General features: G+C 31.7%; 3 protein-coding genes across 3 annotated transcripts; all 3 read left to right on the forward strand.

Annotated features, from left to right (window-relative positions):
* Positions 1 to 1001: 1001 nt before the first annotated feature.
* Positions 1002 to 2322, forward strand: LOC121217318 (serine carboxypeptidase-like 44). The gene is made up of 3 exons (XM_041092844.1): positions 1002 to 1333; positions 1847 to 1951; positions 2198 to 2322. The coding sequence occupies exons 1-3, from the start codon at positions 1093 to 1095 to the stop codon at positions 2320 to 2322; spliced, it is 471 nt and encodes a 156-aa protein (XP_040948778.1). The 5' UTR covers positions 1002 to 1092.
* Positions 2323 to 2383: 61 nt separating this feature from the next.
* Positions 2384 to 5432, forward strand: LOC107902901 (serine carboxypeptidase-like 42). Its single transcript, XM_041092549.1, has 7 exons — positions 2384 to 2472; positions 2906 to 2991; positions 3419 to 3721; positions 3889 to 4022; positions 4262 to 4357; positions 4515 to 4629; positions 5128 to 5432. The coding sequence occupies exons 1-7, from the start codon at positions 2400 to 2402 to the stop codon at positions 5263 to 5265; spliced, it is 945 nt and encodes a 314-aa protein (XP_040948483.1). The 5' UTR covers positions 2384 to 2399; the 3' UTR covers positions 5266 to 5432.
* Positions 5433 to 10481: 5049 nt separating this feature from the next.
* LOC121217319 (serine carboxypeptidase-like 44) lies at positions 10482 to 13315 on the forward strand. The gene is made up of 7 exons (XM_041092845.1): positions 10482 to 10650; positions 11164 to 11235; positions 11518 to 11610; positions 11700 to 11792; positions 12195 to 12280; positions 12708 to 13010; positions 13178 to 13315. Exons 1-7 carry the CDS (start codon positions 10482 to 10484, stop codon positions 13313 to 13315), a joined length of 954 nt encoding a protein of 317 aa, XP_040948779.1.
* Positions 13316 to 16721: the final 3406 nt, after the last annotated feature.

The following is a 16721-nucleotide window of genomic DNA, read 5'->3' on the forward strand; positions in this document are numbered from 1 at the left end:
GCTGTTTGCATTGTTGGAATTGGTGGTCTAGGGAAAACTACGGTGGCTAAATTGGTATACAAGGATGATAGAGTTATTTGTTATTTCGATGTGAAGATATGGGTGAGTGTTTCAGGGGAGGAATTTGATCTTCCCAGGTTGCTCAAGTTGATGATTCAATAAGTAAAGAAGAAAGCTGTGATACTTTCACGGCTCGAGCCTTGCAAAACTGCTTGAGAAGTATTTTAAATAAGTAGAGTTATTTAATTGAAGAAGCAAATATCAACAAAAGTCACGGGAAGGGAATCAAACACAGGACCTCTAGCACACAATTAACTATTGAGCCAAATCAAATTTCTCAATACAATTAAACCCATAAATTATAAAATTTTGGACGTTACAATTCTCGGTTTACTAACCCAATTTTTACTAACTCAATTTTTAAGATGTAACAATATTTATTTCTCTAAAAGAAAATATAAGCACAATAAAAAAAGGGAATAGAAAATGAAAAGAGTCCAAATCAGATAAATACACCTCCATATATATCTTATCTTTTTTCAAAGGGAAAGCACAATAGGTCCAACATGAAACTCTCTTAACCCAACCCTTTTGTGGATAATAAAAGCATTTTCTATTAATGTACTCGGGCATTGTCATTACTAAAAGAAAAAAAATCTTACCCTATTAAATTCAAATTTCAAAATATAATTGAAATATGAAGTTTAAAAAAATGGGAAGAAATTTACATTTCATTTCATTAATTAGTTACCTGAAATCATGTTTGTCCACGAAATTAATGAATATTTTGATGCTATATCCTATAATATGTTTATATAAAGTAAACCTATAATTCATAAAGGTTATTCATCACAAAAAAAAAAAATTATTAGGCAAACTAACAAAACCAAATAATGCCTAAAAACAATGACAACTTGAAACCTATGTTTCACGGTTTCAAAATGTTAGCTATTAAAACAATATATTTACTTTAAAACAAAAAAAAAAACACAATATATAAGGTAGCTCTCTCCATTAATTTTAGGCATTAGAAAGTAAAGAATTCGATAAACATTTGTTACCCTTATCTCTTTGATATTAGAATAATTTCAAATGGAATTTCGGGGAGTAATCTTTGTTAGTTTTCTTATTTTTCAACTTGGAGTCAACTCCAATGCCTTCCCAGTGAATGATTTGATAAGCAAATTGCCAGGACAACCAGATGTTAATTTCAGACAATTTGCTGGATATATTGATGTGGATGATAATGTCGTTGGTCGAAGTCTTTTTTACTATTTTGTTGAAGCTGAAAAAGATCCCCTAACTCAACCCCTCACTGTTTGGTTAACTGGAGGTTAACTTCTTTGAATTTTTTTATTGTAGTTTCTAATGTTATGCAGATTTTTCAGTAGGTATCCTATATGAATAAGTTAGATTAAATTTACCATGCGCAAGCCAAAGCAAAGGGAAGCTAGGGCTTCGGCCCTATTGGTTAATTGTTACAATTGCATTTTTAGCCTTTCTCAAAAAATTAGAATTCAATTTAATCCCCTTTTGCCCCTTCAAATGGAAACATTATCACTTTCTGCCCTTGTTAGAAAGTAATAATTCAATTTAGGCCATTTCCATGCAAAGACTTTAGCTTTATCTCCATCCCTAACACAAAATTTTTAGCCTTGCTCTGACTATGATTTTTTCCTCATCTGGAAAGCGATACGTTTAAACATATATTTAATACTTGTCGAACTAGACTAATCATTACGTTAGATCAAACCATTACTCTATTTTTCTAGCTTTACCTAAGTCTAGCCGATAAGTTTGTTTGATTACTCACGTATAATAAAATCTTTAGTGTAATACTATTCAGGACCAGGGTGTTCTTCAGTTGGAGATGCCTTTGGAAGTGTTGGTCCTTTTATTGTTACGAAAGATGCTCATGGTCTCCAAACAAATTTCATATCTTGGAACAAAGGTTGTCTAACTTCCTACGCTTATCTTTTATTGATATTTTTTTTGTGTATATACGTCATGTTTCATTCTTATTTTTTTCATATCCATATAAATTTATCAAAATATATTAAATGTTTTAGAACTATATATAAAATGTTACAGTACGACTCGTTTTCTTTATTGTGATTAAATGAATTGCATTGTCTTTCTTATATTGTTTTTTTGTATTTCTATATCTATATAAAATTCTGTCGAATATATGTTTCAGTGTCAAATCTATTGTTTATCGACTCCCCTATTGGATCTGGATGGTCATATTCAAACATAATTAGTGATTATAGTAACGGAGATGATAGCACTAGTAAGATCATAGTATATATTCTTCATTATTAATTAAAATAGTTTGGATATTATATATATTGATAGTTTTCAATTGTTTGTTTTGTATAGATAAAATATTGCTTACATTTATGCAAAAATGGTATGAAAAATATCCAGTCTTCAAGTCGAAAGATCTATATCTAGCTGGATCAAGTTTTGCAGGTGAACAATTTATTGCTTCTTTTCTCTTATCTGGTTGTATATCAACATATTTTTAATACACCAAAACATACTTAATGAATAACTAAACAAAATGTCTCTAGCATATAGTTTTTTCTATCTATATATTGCACTTTATTATTTACATATCAAGCTTGCAACAGTATTATTTTTTAGATTCAAACTCAAATAATTAATCAAATTTCTTATTAAATTAATAATTTTGTAAAAATAATTCAAAAAATATAAATATTTTCATAAATTATTTTTTTTGAAACATACTTCTTTAATTGAATATGTCAAACTAATTATTTAATAGAAATATAACAATCAAATGATCTTGTCTTAATACGAGTTATGGATAAGTCTCTATGCAACAATACAAAAAGTATAACATGTTTAGTTACTATAATTAAACTTGAGGATTTTATTTCAGGACACTTCGTACCAAATCTTGCTAATGCTTTACTCGACGACAACAAGCAATCCAAGCAGTCGAAATTTAACCTCAAAGGATTGGTTGTAAGTAAAATTGTATCTAATTAATCAAATTTAATTGCCACTTTAATATATATTTGCATAAAAGGATTAGTTAGAAATGTTCATGCTTGAGTAACTTGCCTAATTCGAGAAGGCTTAGCTTTATTTTATTGGATTAGGATACTGACTTCTACGTTTTGGATCAAACCATTATCACTTTGATTATTGTTCATTAACTTACATCATAGACAATAAATTTTGATTTAAATCAAGCATCCACACTAACATAAAAAAAAAAAAGATTACACTGAAATATTATTAAGAATTTTATCGGGCCTAGATAAAACAAAAATAACATGTGTTGCAGTTCAAATCTCCCGCAAACATGGTTAGGTTCAATTCAATGTTAATTTAAATATTTTATTGTGAACTTTATTTTTATTTTCTTAATTGTAACTATTTTGAACAGCTGGGAAACCCAATGCTTCGTAAAAAGCTAGACGATCTTGCAAAAATTGATTTCTTTTTCTCTCGGAAGATGATAAACAGCTCGTTGTATAACGAAATCAAGAAAGAATGCAATGCCATTGATGAAAATAATTACTTTTCTAGCATCAAAACCACTTGGAGCGCAAAATGCAAAAACCTTGTGTTTGAGGCCGATTTGGCTGCTTTCAAGACCGATGCTCATAACTACTCCCCACAGAAGCTATTTGATGTCTTTCGCCCTCCTTGTGCTGAAACTGAGCAAGATTTGAACTTAGGAAAACAGGTTTTCATTTATTTCTTTACATTCCTCTTACTTTACTTCAATTTGAAACTACAAATAACATATGTTCGTATAGAATCGAATTAACTGATCAACCGAGTACAACTAATTTGTGTTATTTTTCTTTTATTGGTCATAGCAAAAGCATAAAACTTTATTTTTTGGTCCAGGTTCCTATAGTTAGCACAGAAGTAGACATGTGCCATCCATTAAGGGTGCAATTTTACTTTAATCTCCCAGAAGTTCAAAAAGCTTTCCATGGGAATCAAACAAACTTGTCATATAGATGGAAGGGTTGTTTCACGTAAGTTCTCCCTTAAAATTTGAAAATAATTGATTTTTTTTTCTAGATATGTTGATATAATTACTTTTTAGAAATTATTTTAAATTCAAGTTTTAAGACTCAGCGGTCAATTTTCCTTATTTCCATATTGTCACCTCTTGTTTTGGTAAAATAAATAAATTACTTGTTTATTGAGGTGGATGATGTGTAAAAATTTTTAACCTTGAAATTTTCATTATATGCCACACTTATTTATTTAGAGCTAATTTTAAATACAACGAAGCTGATAAGGACCTTGACATGCTTCCTGCGCTTAAAAATCTTCTTCAACTATCCGTTCCCATTACAATATTCAGGTTGGTATTGTATTTGTACGCCCTACTTTTTCCCAATACTTTCTTGAAATAAGTTAAATAAGTATGAAGAATCGAAGTGAACGATCTTGAAAAGAAATTCTCGTGCCATTTGACTGATTTTTTATTTTATCTTATTAATATGATTACAATGTTATAGTGGAGATCAAGACGGTATAATACCGATAGAGGGAACCTTACAACATTTGGAAAAGTTGGCCGAGGAGTTAAACATCAAGTTAACAAAAAAGGAAACATGGAGTTTTGGAACCAAGGTTTTATGTTTACACATTTAATTATATATATTAGCTTTTTTTATATATTATGATTAGATATATTTAAGCATCAAATTATCGGCCGGATATGGTTACCAATTTGGATCTAAACTTGAACAAGAAATTTTAAGTGTTGACTCGATTGGCTTGATTAGCGCGTTCAAGGCAAGCTCACACTACTTACCTAGTTCAATAGGCTTGACCAATAAGTGCCGGGCCGTGAACAAGATTTTTCACAAATTTTGGGCAACTCATCCTGAATTTTCATTTAAACATTAAAATATTAATGTAAACATATTTTATATTTACTAATTAATAGTTAGTCGAGCCAATAGGTTGGCTCGAGCTAACTTAATCATAAAAAAGTAAATATATTAGAAGAAAATAATTTTACAACATTTCATATATATCGAACAATGGAATGGGTTTTCTTTTTTACTATTTATATTTATAAATTTCTATTTTAATACTATAAAATTAACTATAAATATTTAACAGGAAGGAGGGTTGAAGTATGAATTTGGAGACTTACTAAAATTCTTGACGGTGAAGGGAGGTAATCATCATGTTACATCTTCTCGACCATTGCAAGCTTTTTCTATTTTCACAAGTTTCACAATTAAATGGATGCATTGAGGATTGGTAATGAAACTTATGGAGCACACGATCATGATTCATGTTGAATCCATCATTCACCATAATAAGACTTGTCGTTGTAATAATTTATTGTGATGATATGTATTATTTTATGATGCATGGAGATCATAAATTTTTATATTATGCAATAATATAATTAGTTAAATAATCTGATATCTAACGAATAATTATTATTTTAATAAAATCGTGCAATTTTCATACATGAAATTAACAAATAAAGAGAACTCAACCTAATATGCGTAACAATGTTTTACTGATACATACTCTAAAACAATGTGAATAGTAATTTCTTATATTTTCTTGATCATAAGTGTACTTATTATAAAAGACGATAACAATATGCACACAAAACCCTTTTTCCTTAAACTCTCCTACAAAAGAAAACTTAACCTTAGATTTGCGTTGTTGTGTGATTGGCCACCACCTTCTCCTTTCTATTACTTCCCTCTTAATTTTACTTTTTTCGATTTCTTTCGTTACCCCTTGTCGGGGTGGTTTTGGAAGAGCAATTTCGGGAAGCAACACGATTGAGCCTGTTTCATAGCCGCTGTCTCATCTCCTGCATCAGGGTGCTTGTTTTCATTACAAATTTGGCATTGTTGTGGAAACATCAAAGAACAAGATGGGTGTGATTTTATGGCACATTGGGGTGGACAACAAATGGCTTTCAAGTTTGTTGTGTCTTGGCCTTTCTTTGTCCTAGTTCTTTTTTTCGACTCTAGTGTCTCCCTTGTCTTTTAAATTTTAGTTTTGCTTTTGTAGTCAATAAATACGATCCGGTTGCATGCAAGAGAAAGGCTTGTGAATGCATAATGACTTGATGCACCAATTCTCTCCAATTACTTTCCTCCATGCTTTCAATAAATTTGTAAAGGAAATCCTAGTATTTGCAGGCCCTGTTCCAAGAGTTATTTTGTTCGATTTTCGATGCATTCTACCACCTTTTTATATCGTCAAATGCTTATGCAACAACTTTTACTTTAATGAAAGTTTCTTTTGGTTTGTTAAAATTACACAATTTCCCAATCCATGTACTTAAGCGACTATCAAAATATGTCAATAACTTCATTTCTCCAATCAATTACGCTCTCTTCTTTTATCTTCATTTCTCAATAGCTCAACTTCTCTAGCTAGATCAAGTAGTCAGTATCATACTAGTGGATGCAAAGTTTTTGTTTTGGTAATCGTACTAGTGTATTTTATGTTTTGTTTCAGCCTTATTGTTGTTTCTTAAATATATTTTCCTGTTTATATCTTAGTTTCTCGATAAAATATATTATATATGCAAATATACCATAACAATATACATTTAACAATTTATTTATATATATTTTTTTAAATACTAATTGCATCGAATGATTATATTTTATTTCTAAATGTAACTATAAAATAAAGATCTTACTTTTTAAGACAAAATAGCGTAAATTTTTTACTGAAACTGTGAATATCTTATGCCAATCGTTATGTGTAACACCCCGAACCCGGCCTACACATTATGGCCGGATCTGACGATGTCACATGGTAGTGCTTTTTGAAAACTATGTCGTCGCTAAATCCCCTTTTCTATTGAACCATTTTTTTTCATTTTCCTATGTTAATTTCAAATCGTGTCTTTCGTTTCCAAAACATTATTTTAGAAATCGTTATTAAATATCCAAACATTTTTTTATTGCGGAAGCTTTTAAACAGTTTGCATATTCGTGGTATTTTTGATAAAATATTAATTTCATTTGAAAACCCGAGTTTTACCTAACACTAGCAGATTTAAATCAGAAAACCGTATAAAATCCAAATTTAAACCAAAATCCGTAAAGGCCATAATTACAACAAACTGCTCCCAAATAAAAGTAAAATCATGAATAGGTAATAAACAGTGTAAAAGAAGTCTTGTGGCCACCACTGAGTCCTCCGTCGCACTGATCCACCTATATTTGGGGATTACCTGTACAGATTAAACAGAAGGGGTGAGTTTACATAAACCCAGTGTGTAATCCTCGTACAAATGTATAGATAGGAAATAGATAATCACAGTCTGGGCTTAAGCCCTTTTCAGTATTAGTCCAGTTTGGGCCTTAGCCCATCTCAGTACAAAAATAGGCATGCGTAAGGCTTTAGCCCATCACAGTATCAATAGCAGTAGCATATATGTAGTTACAAATATCCTACCCAACCAACCTCTACAAACCATCTTCGTCCAACCTTACACTCCATGTGGGGATATAATCAACCCACTCATCCCTACACTCCAAGTAGTACCAAATGTGGCACTAGACAGTAGTTTACAGCTGAGCTGCCAGTAAATTAGGCTCGAGGCCTTTCAGTACACTTCCTCCGAACATTACAATCCCCCAGCCCAATGCAATGTAACATACATATATGACTTGCTATAACATAATATCATGCATGTAAACAGGGCATACAGTATCAAATCAGTGGGACACCATCAGGCTTAATCATATTAGTCATAAAGTCATTTCAGTCAGCTAGGGGTCTAGGTAAGCTTACCGATCCTACAGTATGTCCACAGTCAACTCAGGCGACCAATGCAACCTTAGCAATAAAACAGTGAAAATGGGCCTACAAGCCCATGATGTTTGCCCATGTAGGTCCGCATGCCCGTGTGGCCCACATGGCCCAAATTGGCCTTGACCTCGTGATCCATTTTAATGTAACCCGTGCTAGATAATTATTCACAAGTGTTTCCACTATTTACTTATATGATCTTTCAAAGTTGTCTACTTGAGTCACTGTTACTAAATTATTTATATCTTGAGCCATAGAATTTCGAATTAAGATCCTCTTGATGTCTTTGAAACTAGACTCAAGTACCTTTCTACCATAAAATTTCTATAATTTTTGGTTTAGCCAATAAGTTAATAATTTGGATGATGTTTCCATTTGTTTCTATTGAAAATAGACTAATTAATAATTTAAACATGTAAATTTTAACCCCTAATTATTTTTCTCCAATTTTTAATAATTTTCCAAAGTCAAAATAGGGGAACTCGAATTTATTCTAACATTGTCTTACAAAGTTTGTTATATCTCAAGATTTAAAATTCCATTACTAACACCGTTTCTTCTATGAGAAACTAAACTCAACAAGCTTTAATTCCACATTTTTTTCATCCACTAATTCAATTTCCAAAATTTATGACAAATTTTCAAAGTCAGCCTATTGTTGTTGTCCAAACAGCAAGGAATTTCGTCATTTCGCTGAATCCCTTATTTTTGCGTTTCGGGTACACATCTGGTTTTGTATGATGCTAAAACAGTCCCCGAGCACTCCAAAGCCTATAATTGAACAAATAACATCATAATCAGTCTTACCTCGCGATTAATCAAAATCCCAAAACAAAAATACTTACTCATAAAATGATGAACACTTACCGCAAAACTTTAAATCGGTACATTTACGAAAATCACGATGAGAGCCTTAATCCTCGCGAAATGCTGCTACCAACACCCCAGAAATAGACTATTGAACACAAAATAATATCTTAAAATGATACCCAACAACTTACTGAATTTGCACAAGTGCTGCTTAACGCTACGAAATCAAGAGGAAAGAATGAAATAGGGGAAACAAGGGAACTTCAGCCGTAGTAGAGGAAAGAAAAAGAAAAGGTAACAGAGTAAGAAACAAAGAAAAAAGAAAAATTCGACAGAGATGGAGGAGAAAACATCAGAAAGATGGAGAGAAAAGCAACTCTCTTTTTTTTGAAAAAGGAAAAAATAATCAGATTTTGGATATACTCCCCTAATTCACTCTTAAAATCTCTCCCCCACTTCACTACACATCCACCGCTCAGAAACCCAGTTCCTTACAACTCTTGCTGAAATTAGGAGCAAAAAAAAAAAAATTCAACCCTTGCCATCCCAAAGATTCAAACCCATGACCTCCACCATAATAATACACCATTTAACCACCAGACCAGCAGGCCCATACTAATGTAATTTACCCAACAATCAAATAAAAGCCTACTGAACAAGAGTAAGACCCAATTCATTCAAAATACCAAAATTTGCTCAAGCGAAGGCTTAAACTTGAGACCTCCCAAGCACTCCCAAAACACATAACCACTAAAGCTAACAGATATTTGTGTTATATTTTCACAATAACGAAATTAGAAATTTTGGGGCGTTACAGTATGGGCTAGGATAAGCTGACATAAACTGAAACACAAAAAAACCAAAACAAGCCAATTGATTTACTAGTGAATCAGTACAATCAGAATCAACAAAACACGAAACCTAAGGATAAGCTGAAGCCTTACCATTGAACCAGGAAATATCAACAAAAGTCAAGGAAGGGAATCAAACACAGGACCTCTACCATAAAACCAAAACAGTTAACTACTGAGCCAAATCAAATTTATTAATACAATTAAACTCATCAATTATAAAATTTTGGGCTTTACAACTCTCGGTTCACTAACCCAATTTCTACTAACCCGAATTTTGGGATATGACAATATTTATTTCCCTAAAAGAAAATATAAGCACAATAGAAAAAAGGGAATAGCAAATGAAAAGAGTCCAAATCAAATAAATACACCACCATATATATCTTATCTTTTCCAAAAGGAAAGCACAATAGGTCCAGCATGAAACTCTCTTAGCCCAACCCTTTTGTGGATAATAAAGCATTTTCTATTAATGTACTCGGCCATTTTCATTACTGAAAGAGAAAAAAATCTCACCCTATTAAATTCAAAATTCAAAATATACTTGAAATATGAAGTTTAAAAAAATGGGAAGAAATTTACATTTCATTTCATTAGTTACCTGGAATCATATTTGTCCACAAAATTAATGAATGTGTTGATGCTATATCCTATAATATGTTTATATCAAGTAAACCTATAATTCATAAAGGTTATTCATCACAAAAACAATTATTAGGCAAACTAACATAACCAAATAATGGCTGAAAACAATGACAACTTGAAACCTATGTTTCACGGTTTCAAAATGTTAGCTATTAAAACAATATATTTACTTTAAAACAGAAAAAAACACAATATATAAGGTAGCTCTCTCCATTAATTTTAGGCATTAGAAAGTAAAGAATTCGATAAACATTTGTTACCCTTATCTCTTTGATATTAGAATAATTTCAAATGGAATTTCGGGGAGTAATCTTTGTTAGTTTTCTTATTTTTCAACTTGGAGTTAACTCCAATGCCTTCCCAATGAATGATTTGATAAGCAAATTGCCAGGACAACCAGATGTTAATTTCAAACAATTTGCTGGATATATTGATGTGGATGAAAATGTCGTTGGTCGAAGTCTTTTTTACTATTTTGTTGAAGCTGAAAAAGATCCCCTAACTCAACCCTTCACTGTTTGGTTAACTGGAGGTTAACATCTTTGAATTTTTTTCTTGTAGTTTCTGATGTTATGCGGATTTTCCAGAAGGTATCCTATATGAATAAGTTAGCTTAAATTTACCATGCGCAAGCCAAAGCAAAGGGAAGCTAGGGCTTCGGCCCTATTGGTTAATTGTTACAATTGCATTTTTAGCCTTTCCCAAAAAATTAGAATTCAATTTAACCCCCTTTTGCCCCTTCAAATGGAAACATTATCACTTTCTGCCCTTGTTAGAAAGTAATAATTCAATTTAGGCCATTTCCATGCAAAGACTTTAGCTTTATCTCCATCCCTAACACAAAATTTTTAGCCTTGCTCTGACTATGATTTGTTCCTCAACTGGAAAGCGATACGTTTAAACATATATTTAATACTTGTCGAACTAGACTAGTCAATATGTTAGATCGAACCATTACTCTATTTTTCTAGCTTTACTTGAGTCTAGCCGATAAGTTTGTTTGATTACTCATGTATAATAAAATCTTTAGTGTAATACTATTCAGGACCAGGGTGTTCTTCAGTTGGAGATGCCTTTGGAAGTGTTGGTCCTTTTATTGTTACGAGAGATGCTCATGGTCTCCAAACAAATTTCATATCTTGGAACAAAGGTTGTCTAACTTCCTACGCTTATCTTTTATTGATATTTTTTTTTTGTATATACGTCATGTTTCATTCTTATTTTTTTCATATCCGTATAAATTTATCAAAATATATTAAATGTTTTAGAACTATATATAAAATGTTACAGTACGTCTCGTTTTCTTTATTGTGATTAAATGAATTGCATTGTCTTTCTTATATTGTTTTTTTTTTGTATTTCTATATCTATATAAAATTCTGGCTAATATATGTTTCAGTGTCAAATCTATTGTTTATCGACTCCCCTATTGGATCTGGATGGTCATATTCAAACACAAGTAGTGATTATAATAACGGAGATGATAGCACTAGTAAGATCATAGTATATATTCTTCATTATTAATTAAAATAGTTTGGATATTATATATATTGATAGTTTTCAATTGTTTGTTTCGTACAGATAAAATATTGCTTGCATTTATGCAAAAATGGTATGAAAAATATCCAGTCTTCAAGTCGAAAGATCTATATCTAGCTGGATCAAGTTTTGCAGGTGAACAATTTCTTGCTTCTTTTCTCTTATCTGGTTATATATCAACATATTTTTAATACACCAAAACATACTTAATGAATAACTAAACAAAATGTCTCTAGCATATAGTTTTTTCTATCTATATATTGTACTTTATTATTTACATATCAAGCTTGCAACACTATTATTTTTAGATTCAAACTCAAATAATTAATCAAATTTCTTATTAAATTAATATAAATATTTTCATAATTTTTTTTGAAACGTACTTCTTTAATTGAATATGTCAAACTAATTATTTAATAGAAATATAACAATCAAATGATATTGTCTTAATACAAGTTATGGATAAGTCTCTATGCAACAATACAAAAAGTATAACATGTTTAGTTACTCTAATTAAACTTGAGGATTTTATTTCAGGACACTTCGTACCAAATCTTGCTAATGCTTTACTCAACGACAACAAGCAATCCAAGCAGTCGAAATTTAACCTCAAAGGATTGGTTGTAAGTAAAATTTTATCTAATTAGTCAAATTTAATTGCCACTTTAATATATATTTGCATAAAAAGGATTAGTTAGAAATGTTCATGCTTGAGTAACTTGCCTAATTCGAGAAGGCTTAGCTTTATTTTATTGGATTAGGATACTGACTTCTACGTTTTGGATCAAACCATTATCACTTTGATTATTGTTCATTAGCTTACATCATAGACACTAAATTTTTATTTAAATCAAGCATCCACACTAACATAAAAAAAATAAAATTACACTAAAATATTATTAAGAATTTTATCGGGCCGAGGTAAAACAAAAATAACATGTGTTGCAGTCCAAATCTCCCGCAAACATGGTTAGGTTCAATTCAATGTTAATTTAAATATTTTATTGTGAACTTTATTTTTATTTTCTTAATTGTAACTATTTTGAACAGCTGGGAAACCCAATGCTTCGTAAAAAGCTAGACGATCTTGCAAAAATTGATTTCTTTTTCTCTCGGAAGATAATAAACAACTCGTTTTATAACGAAATCAAGAAAGAATGCAATGCCATTGATGAAAATAATTACTTTTCTAGCATCAAAACCACTTGGAGCGCAAAATGCAAAAACCTTGTGTTTGAGGCCGATTTGGCTGCTTTCAAGACCGATGCTCATAACTTCTCCCCACAGAAGCTATTTGATGTCTTTCACCCTCCTTGTGCTGAAACGGAGCAAGATTTGAACTTAGGAAAACAGGTTTTCATTTATTTCTTTACATTCCTCTTACTTTACTTCAATTTGAAACTACAAATAACATATGTTCGTATAGAATCGAATTAACTGATCAACCGAGTACAACTAATTTGTGTTATTTTTCTTTTATTGGTCATAGCAAAAGCATAAAACTTTATTTTTTGGTCCAGGTTCCTATAGTTAGCACAGAAGTAGACATGTACCATCCATTAAGGGTGCAATTTTACTTTAATCTCCCAGAAGTTCAAAAAGCTTTCCATGGGAATCAAACAAACTTGTCATATAGATGGAAGGGTTATTTCACGTAAGTTCTCCCTTAAAATTTGAAAATAATTGATTTTTTTTTCTAGATATGTTGATATAATTACTTTTTAGAAATTATTTTAAATTCAAGTTTTAAGACTCAGCGGTCAATTTTCCTTATTTCCATATTGTCACCTCTTGTTTTGGTAAAATAAATAAATTACTTGTTTATTGAGGTGGATGATGTGTAAAAATTTTTAACCTTAAAATTTTCATTATATGTCACTCTTATTTATTTAGAGCTAATTTTAAATACAACGAAGCTGATAAGGACCTTGACATGCTTCCTGCGCTTAAAAATCTTCTTCAACTATCCATTCCCATTACAATATTCAGGTTGGTATTGTATTTGTACGCCCTACTTTTTCCCAATACTTTCTTGAAATAAGTTAAATAAGTATGAAGAATCGAAGTGAACGATCTTGAAAAGAAATTCTCGTGCCATTTGACTGATTTTTTATTTTATTTTATCTTAATTTTACTTTTTTCGATTTCCTTCGTTACCCCTTGTCGGGGTGGTTTTGGAGGAGCAATTTCGGGAAGTAACACGATTGAGCCTGTTTCATAGCCGTTGTCTCATCTCCTGCATTAGGGTGCTTGTTTTCATTACAAATTGGGCATTGTTTTGGAAACATCAAAGAACAAGATGAGTGTGATTTTATGGCACATTGGGGTGGACAACAAATGGCTTTCAAGTTTGTTGTGTCTTGGCCTTTCTTTGTCCTAGTTCTTTTGTTCGACTCTAGTGTCTCCCTTGTCTTTTAAATTTCAGTTTTGCTTTTGTAGTCAAGGAATACGATCAGGTTGCATGCAAGAGAAAGGCTTGTGAATGCATAATGACTTGATGCACCAATTCTCTCCATTTACTTTCCTCCATGCTTTCAATAAATTAGTAAAGGAAATCCTAGTCTTTGCAGGCCCTGTTCCAAGAGTTATTTTGTTCGATTTTCGATGCATTCTACCACCTTTTTATATCGTCAAATGCTTATGCAACAACTTTTACTTTAATGAAAGTTTCTTTTGGTTTGTTAAAATTACACAATTTCCCAATCCATGTACTTAAGCGACTATCAAAATATGTCAATAACTTCATTTCTCCAATCAATTATGCTCTCTTCTTTTATCTTCATTTCTCAATAGCTCAACTTCTCTAGCTAGATCAAGTAGTCAGTATCATACTAGTGGATGCAAAGTTTTTGTTTTGGTAATCGTACTAGTGTGTTTTATGTTTTGTTTCAGCCTTATTGTTGTTTCTTAAAAATATTTTCCTGTTTATATCTTAGTTTCTCGATAAAATATATTATATATGCAAATATACCATAAAAATATGCATTTAACAATTTATATATATTTTTAAATATTAATTGCATCCAATGATTATATTTTATTTCTAAATGTAACTATAAAATAAAAATCTTACTTTTTAAGGCAAAATAGCATAAATTTTTTTACTGAAACTGTGAATATCTTATGCCAATCGGTATGTGTAACACCCCGAACCCGGCCTACACATTATGGCCGAATCTGACGATGTCACATGGTAGTGCTTTTTGAAAACTATGTCGTCGCTAAATCCCCTTTTCTATTTAACCAGTTTTTTCCATTTTCCTATGTTAATTTCAAATCGTGTCTTTCATTTCCAAAACATTATTCATTTAGAAATCGTTATTAAATTTCCAAACATTTTTTTTATTGCGGAAGCTTTTAAACAGTTTGCGTATTCGTGGTATTTTTTATAAAATATTAATTTCACTTGAAAACCCGAGTTTTACCTAACACTAGCAGATTTAAATCATAAAACCGTATAAAATCCAAATTTAAACCAAAATCCGTATAGGCCATAATTACAGCAAACTACTCCCAAATAAAAGTAAAATCATGAATAGGTAATAAACAGTGTAAAAGAAGTCATGTGGCCACCACTGAGTCCTCCGTCGCACCGATCCACCTTTATTTGGGGATTACCTGTACAGATTAAACAGAAGGGGTGAGTTTACATAAACCCAGTGTGTAATCCTCGTACAAATGTACAGACAGGAAACAGATAATCACAGTCTGGGCTTAAGCCCTTTTCAGTATTAGTCCAGTTTGGGCCTTAGCCCATCTCAGTACAAAAATAGGCATGCAGTAAGGCTTTAGCCCATCATAGTATCAATGGCAGTAACAGATATGCAGTCACAAATATCCTACCCAACCAGCCTATACAAACCATCTTCGTCCAACCCTACACTCCATGTGGGGATATAATCAACCCACCCATCCCTACACTCCAAGTAGTACCAAATGTGGCACTAGACAGTAGTTTGTAGCTGAGCTGCCAGTAAATTAGGCTCGAGGTCTTTCAGTACACTTCCTCCGAACATTACAATCCCCTAGCCCAATGCAATGTAACATACATATATGACTTGCTATAACATAATATCATGCATGTAAACAGGGCATACAGTATCAAACCAGTGGGACACCATCAGGCTTAATCATATCAGTCATAAAGTCATTTCAGTCAACTAGGGCTCTAGGTAAGCTTACCGATCCTAAAGTATGTCCACAGTCGACTGAGGCGACCAATGCAACCTTAGCAATAAAAAAGTGAAAATGGGCCTACAAGCCAATGATGTTTGCCCATGTAGGCCCGCACGCCCGTGTGGCCCACATGGCCCAAATTGGCCTTGACCTCGTGATCCATTTTAAAGTAACACGTGCTAGATAATTATTCACATGTGTTTCCACTATTTACTTATATGATCTTTCAAAGTTGTCTACTTGAGTCATTGTTACTAAATTATTTATATCTTGAGCTATAGAATTTCGAATTAAGATCCTCTTGATGTCTTTGAAACTAGACTCAAGTACCTTTCTACCATAAAATTTCTATAATTTTTGGATTAGCCAATAAGTACAGTAAAATCTTTAAACTTTACCATATTCTGCTGTCTGACAGCTTCGACTCTTCTTTGCTAAAAATTAGTTATCTGTTAGTACAAAATTTGGATGATGTTTCCATTTGTTTCTATTGAAAATAGACTAATTAATAATTTAAACATGTAAATTTTAACCCCTAATTATTTTTCTCCAATTTTTTCCAAAGTCAAAATAGGGGAACTCGAATTTATTCTGACCTTGTCTTACAAAGTTTGTTATATCTCAAGATTTACAATTCCATTACTAACACCGTTTCTTCTATGGGAAACTAAACTCAACAAGCTTTAATTCCACATTTTTTTCATCCTTTAATTCAATTTCCAAAATTTATGACAATTTTTCAAAGTCAGCCTATTGTTGTTGTCCAAACAGCAAGGAATTTCATCATTTTGCTGAATCCCTTATTTTTGCGTTTCGGGTACACATCTGGTTTTGTATGATGCTAAAACAGTCCCCGAGCACTCCAAAGCCTATAATTGAACAAATAAC

The sequence above is a fragment of the Gossypium hirsutum genome, chromosome D05, assembly GCF_007990345.1.
Source record: "Gossypium hirsutum isolate 1008001.06 chromosome D05, Gossypium_hirsutum_v2.1, whole genome shotgun sequence".
NCBI lineage: Eukaryota > Viridiplantae > Streptophyta > Magnoliopsida > Malvales > Malvaceae > Gossypium > Gossypium hirsutum.

Bases quoted from the DNA above. Each gene is read 5' to 3' on its own strand.
- LOC121217318 (XM_041092844.1), top strand. From the start codon at position 1,093: ATGGAATTTCGGGGAGTAATCTTTGTTAGTTTTCTTATTTTTCAACTT. The intron at 1,334-1,846 runs GTTAACTTCTTT...AATACTATTCAG, and splicing joins CACTGTTTGGTTAACTGGAG to GACCAGGGTGTTCTTCAGTT. The intron at 1,952-2,197 runs GTTGTCTAACTT...TATATGTTTCAG, and splicing joins TTTCATATCTTGGAACAAAG to TGTCAAATCTATTGTTTATC.
- LOC107902901 (XM_041092549.1), top strand. From the start codon at position 2,400: ATGCAAAAATGGTATGAAAAATATCCAGTCTTCAAGTCGAAAGATCTA. The intron at 2,473-2,905 runs GTGAACAATTTA...ATTTTATTTCAG, and splicing joins AGCTGGATCAAGTTTTGCAG to GACACTTCGTACCAAATCTT. The intron at 4,630-5,127 runs GTTTTATGTTTA...AATATTTAACAG, and splicing joins CATGGAGTTTTGGAACCAAG to GAAGGAGGGTTGAAGTATGA.
- LOC121217319 (XM_041092845.1), top strand. From the start codon at position 10,482: ATGAATGATTTGATAAGCAAATTGCCAGGACAACCAGATGTTAATTTC. The intron at 11,236-11,517 runs GTCTCCAAACAA...TATATGTTTCAG, and splicing joins TGTTACGAGAGATGCTCATG to TGTCAAATCTATTGTTTATC. The intron at 11,611-11,699 runs GTAAGATCATAG...TGTTTCGTACAG, and splicing joins TAACGGAGATGATAGCACTA to ATAAAATATTGCTTGCATTT.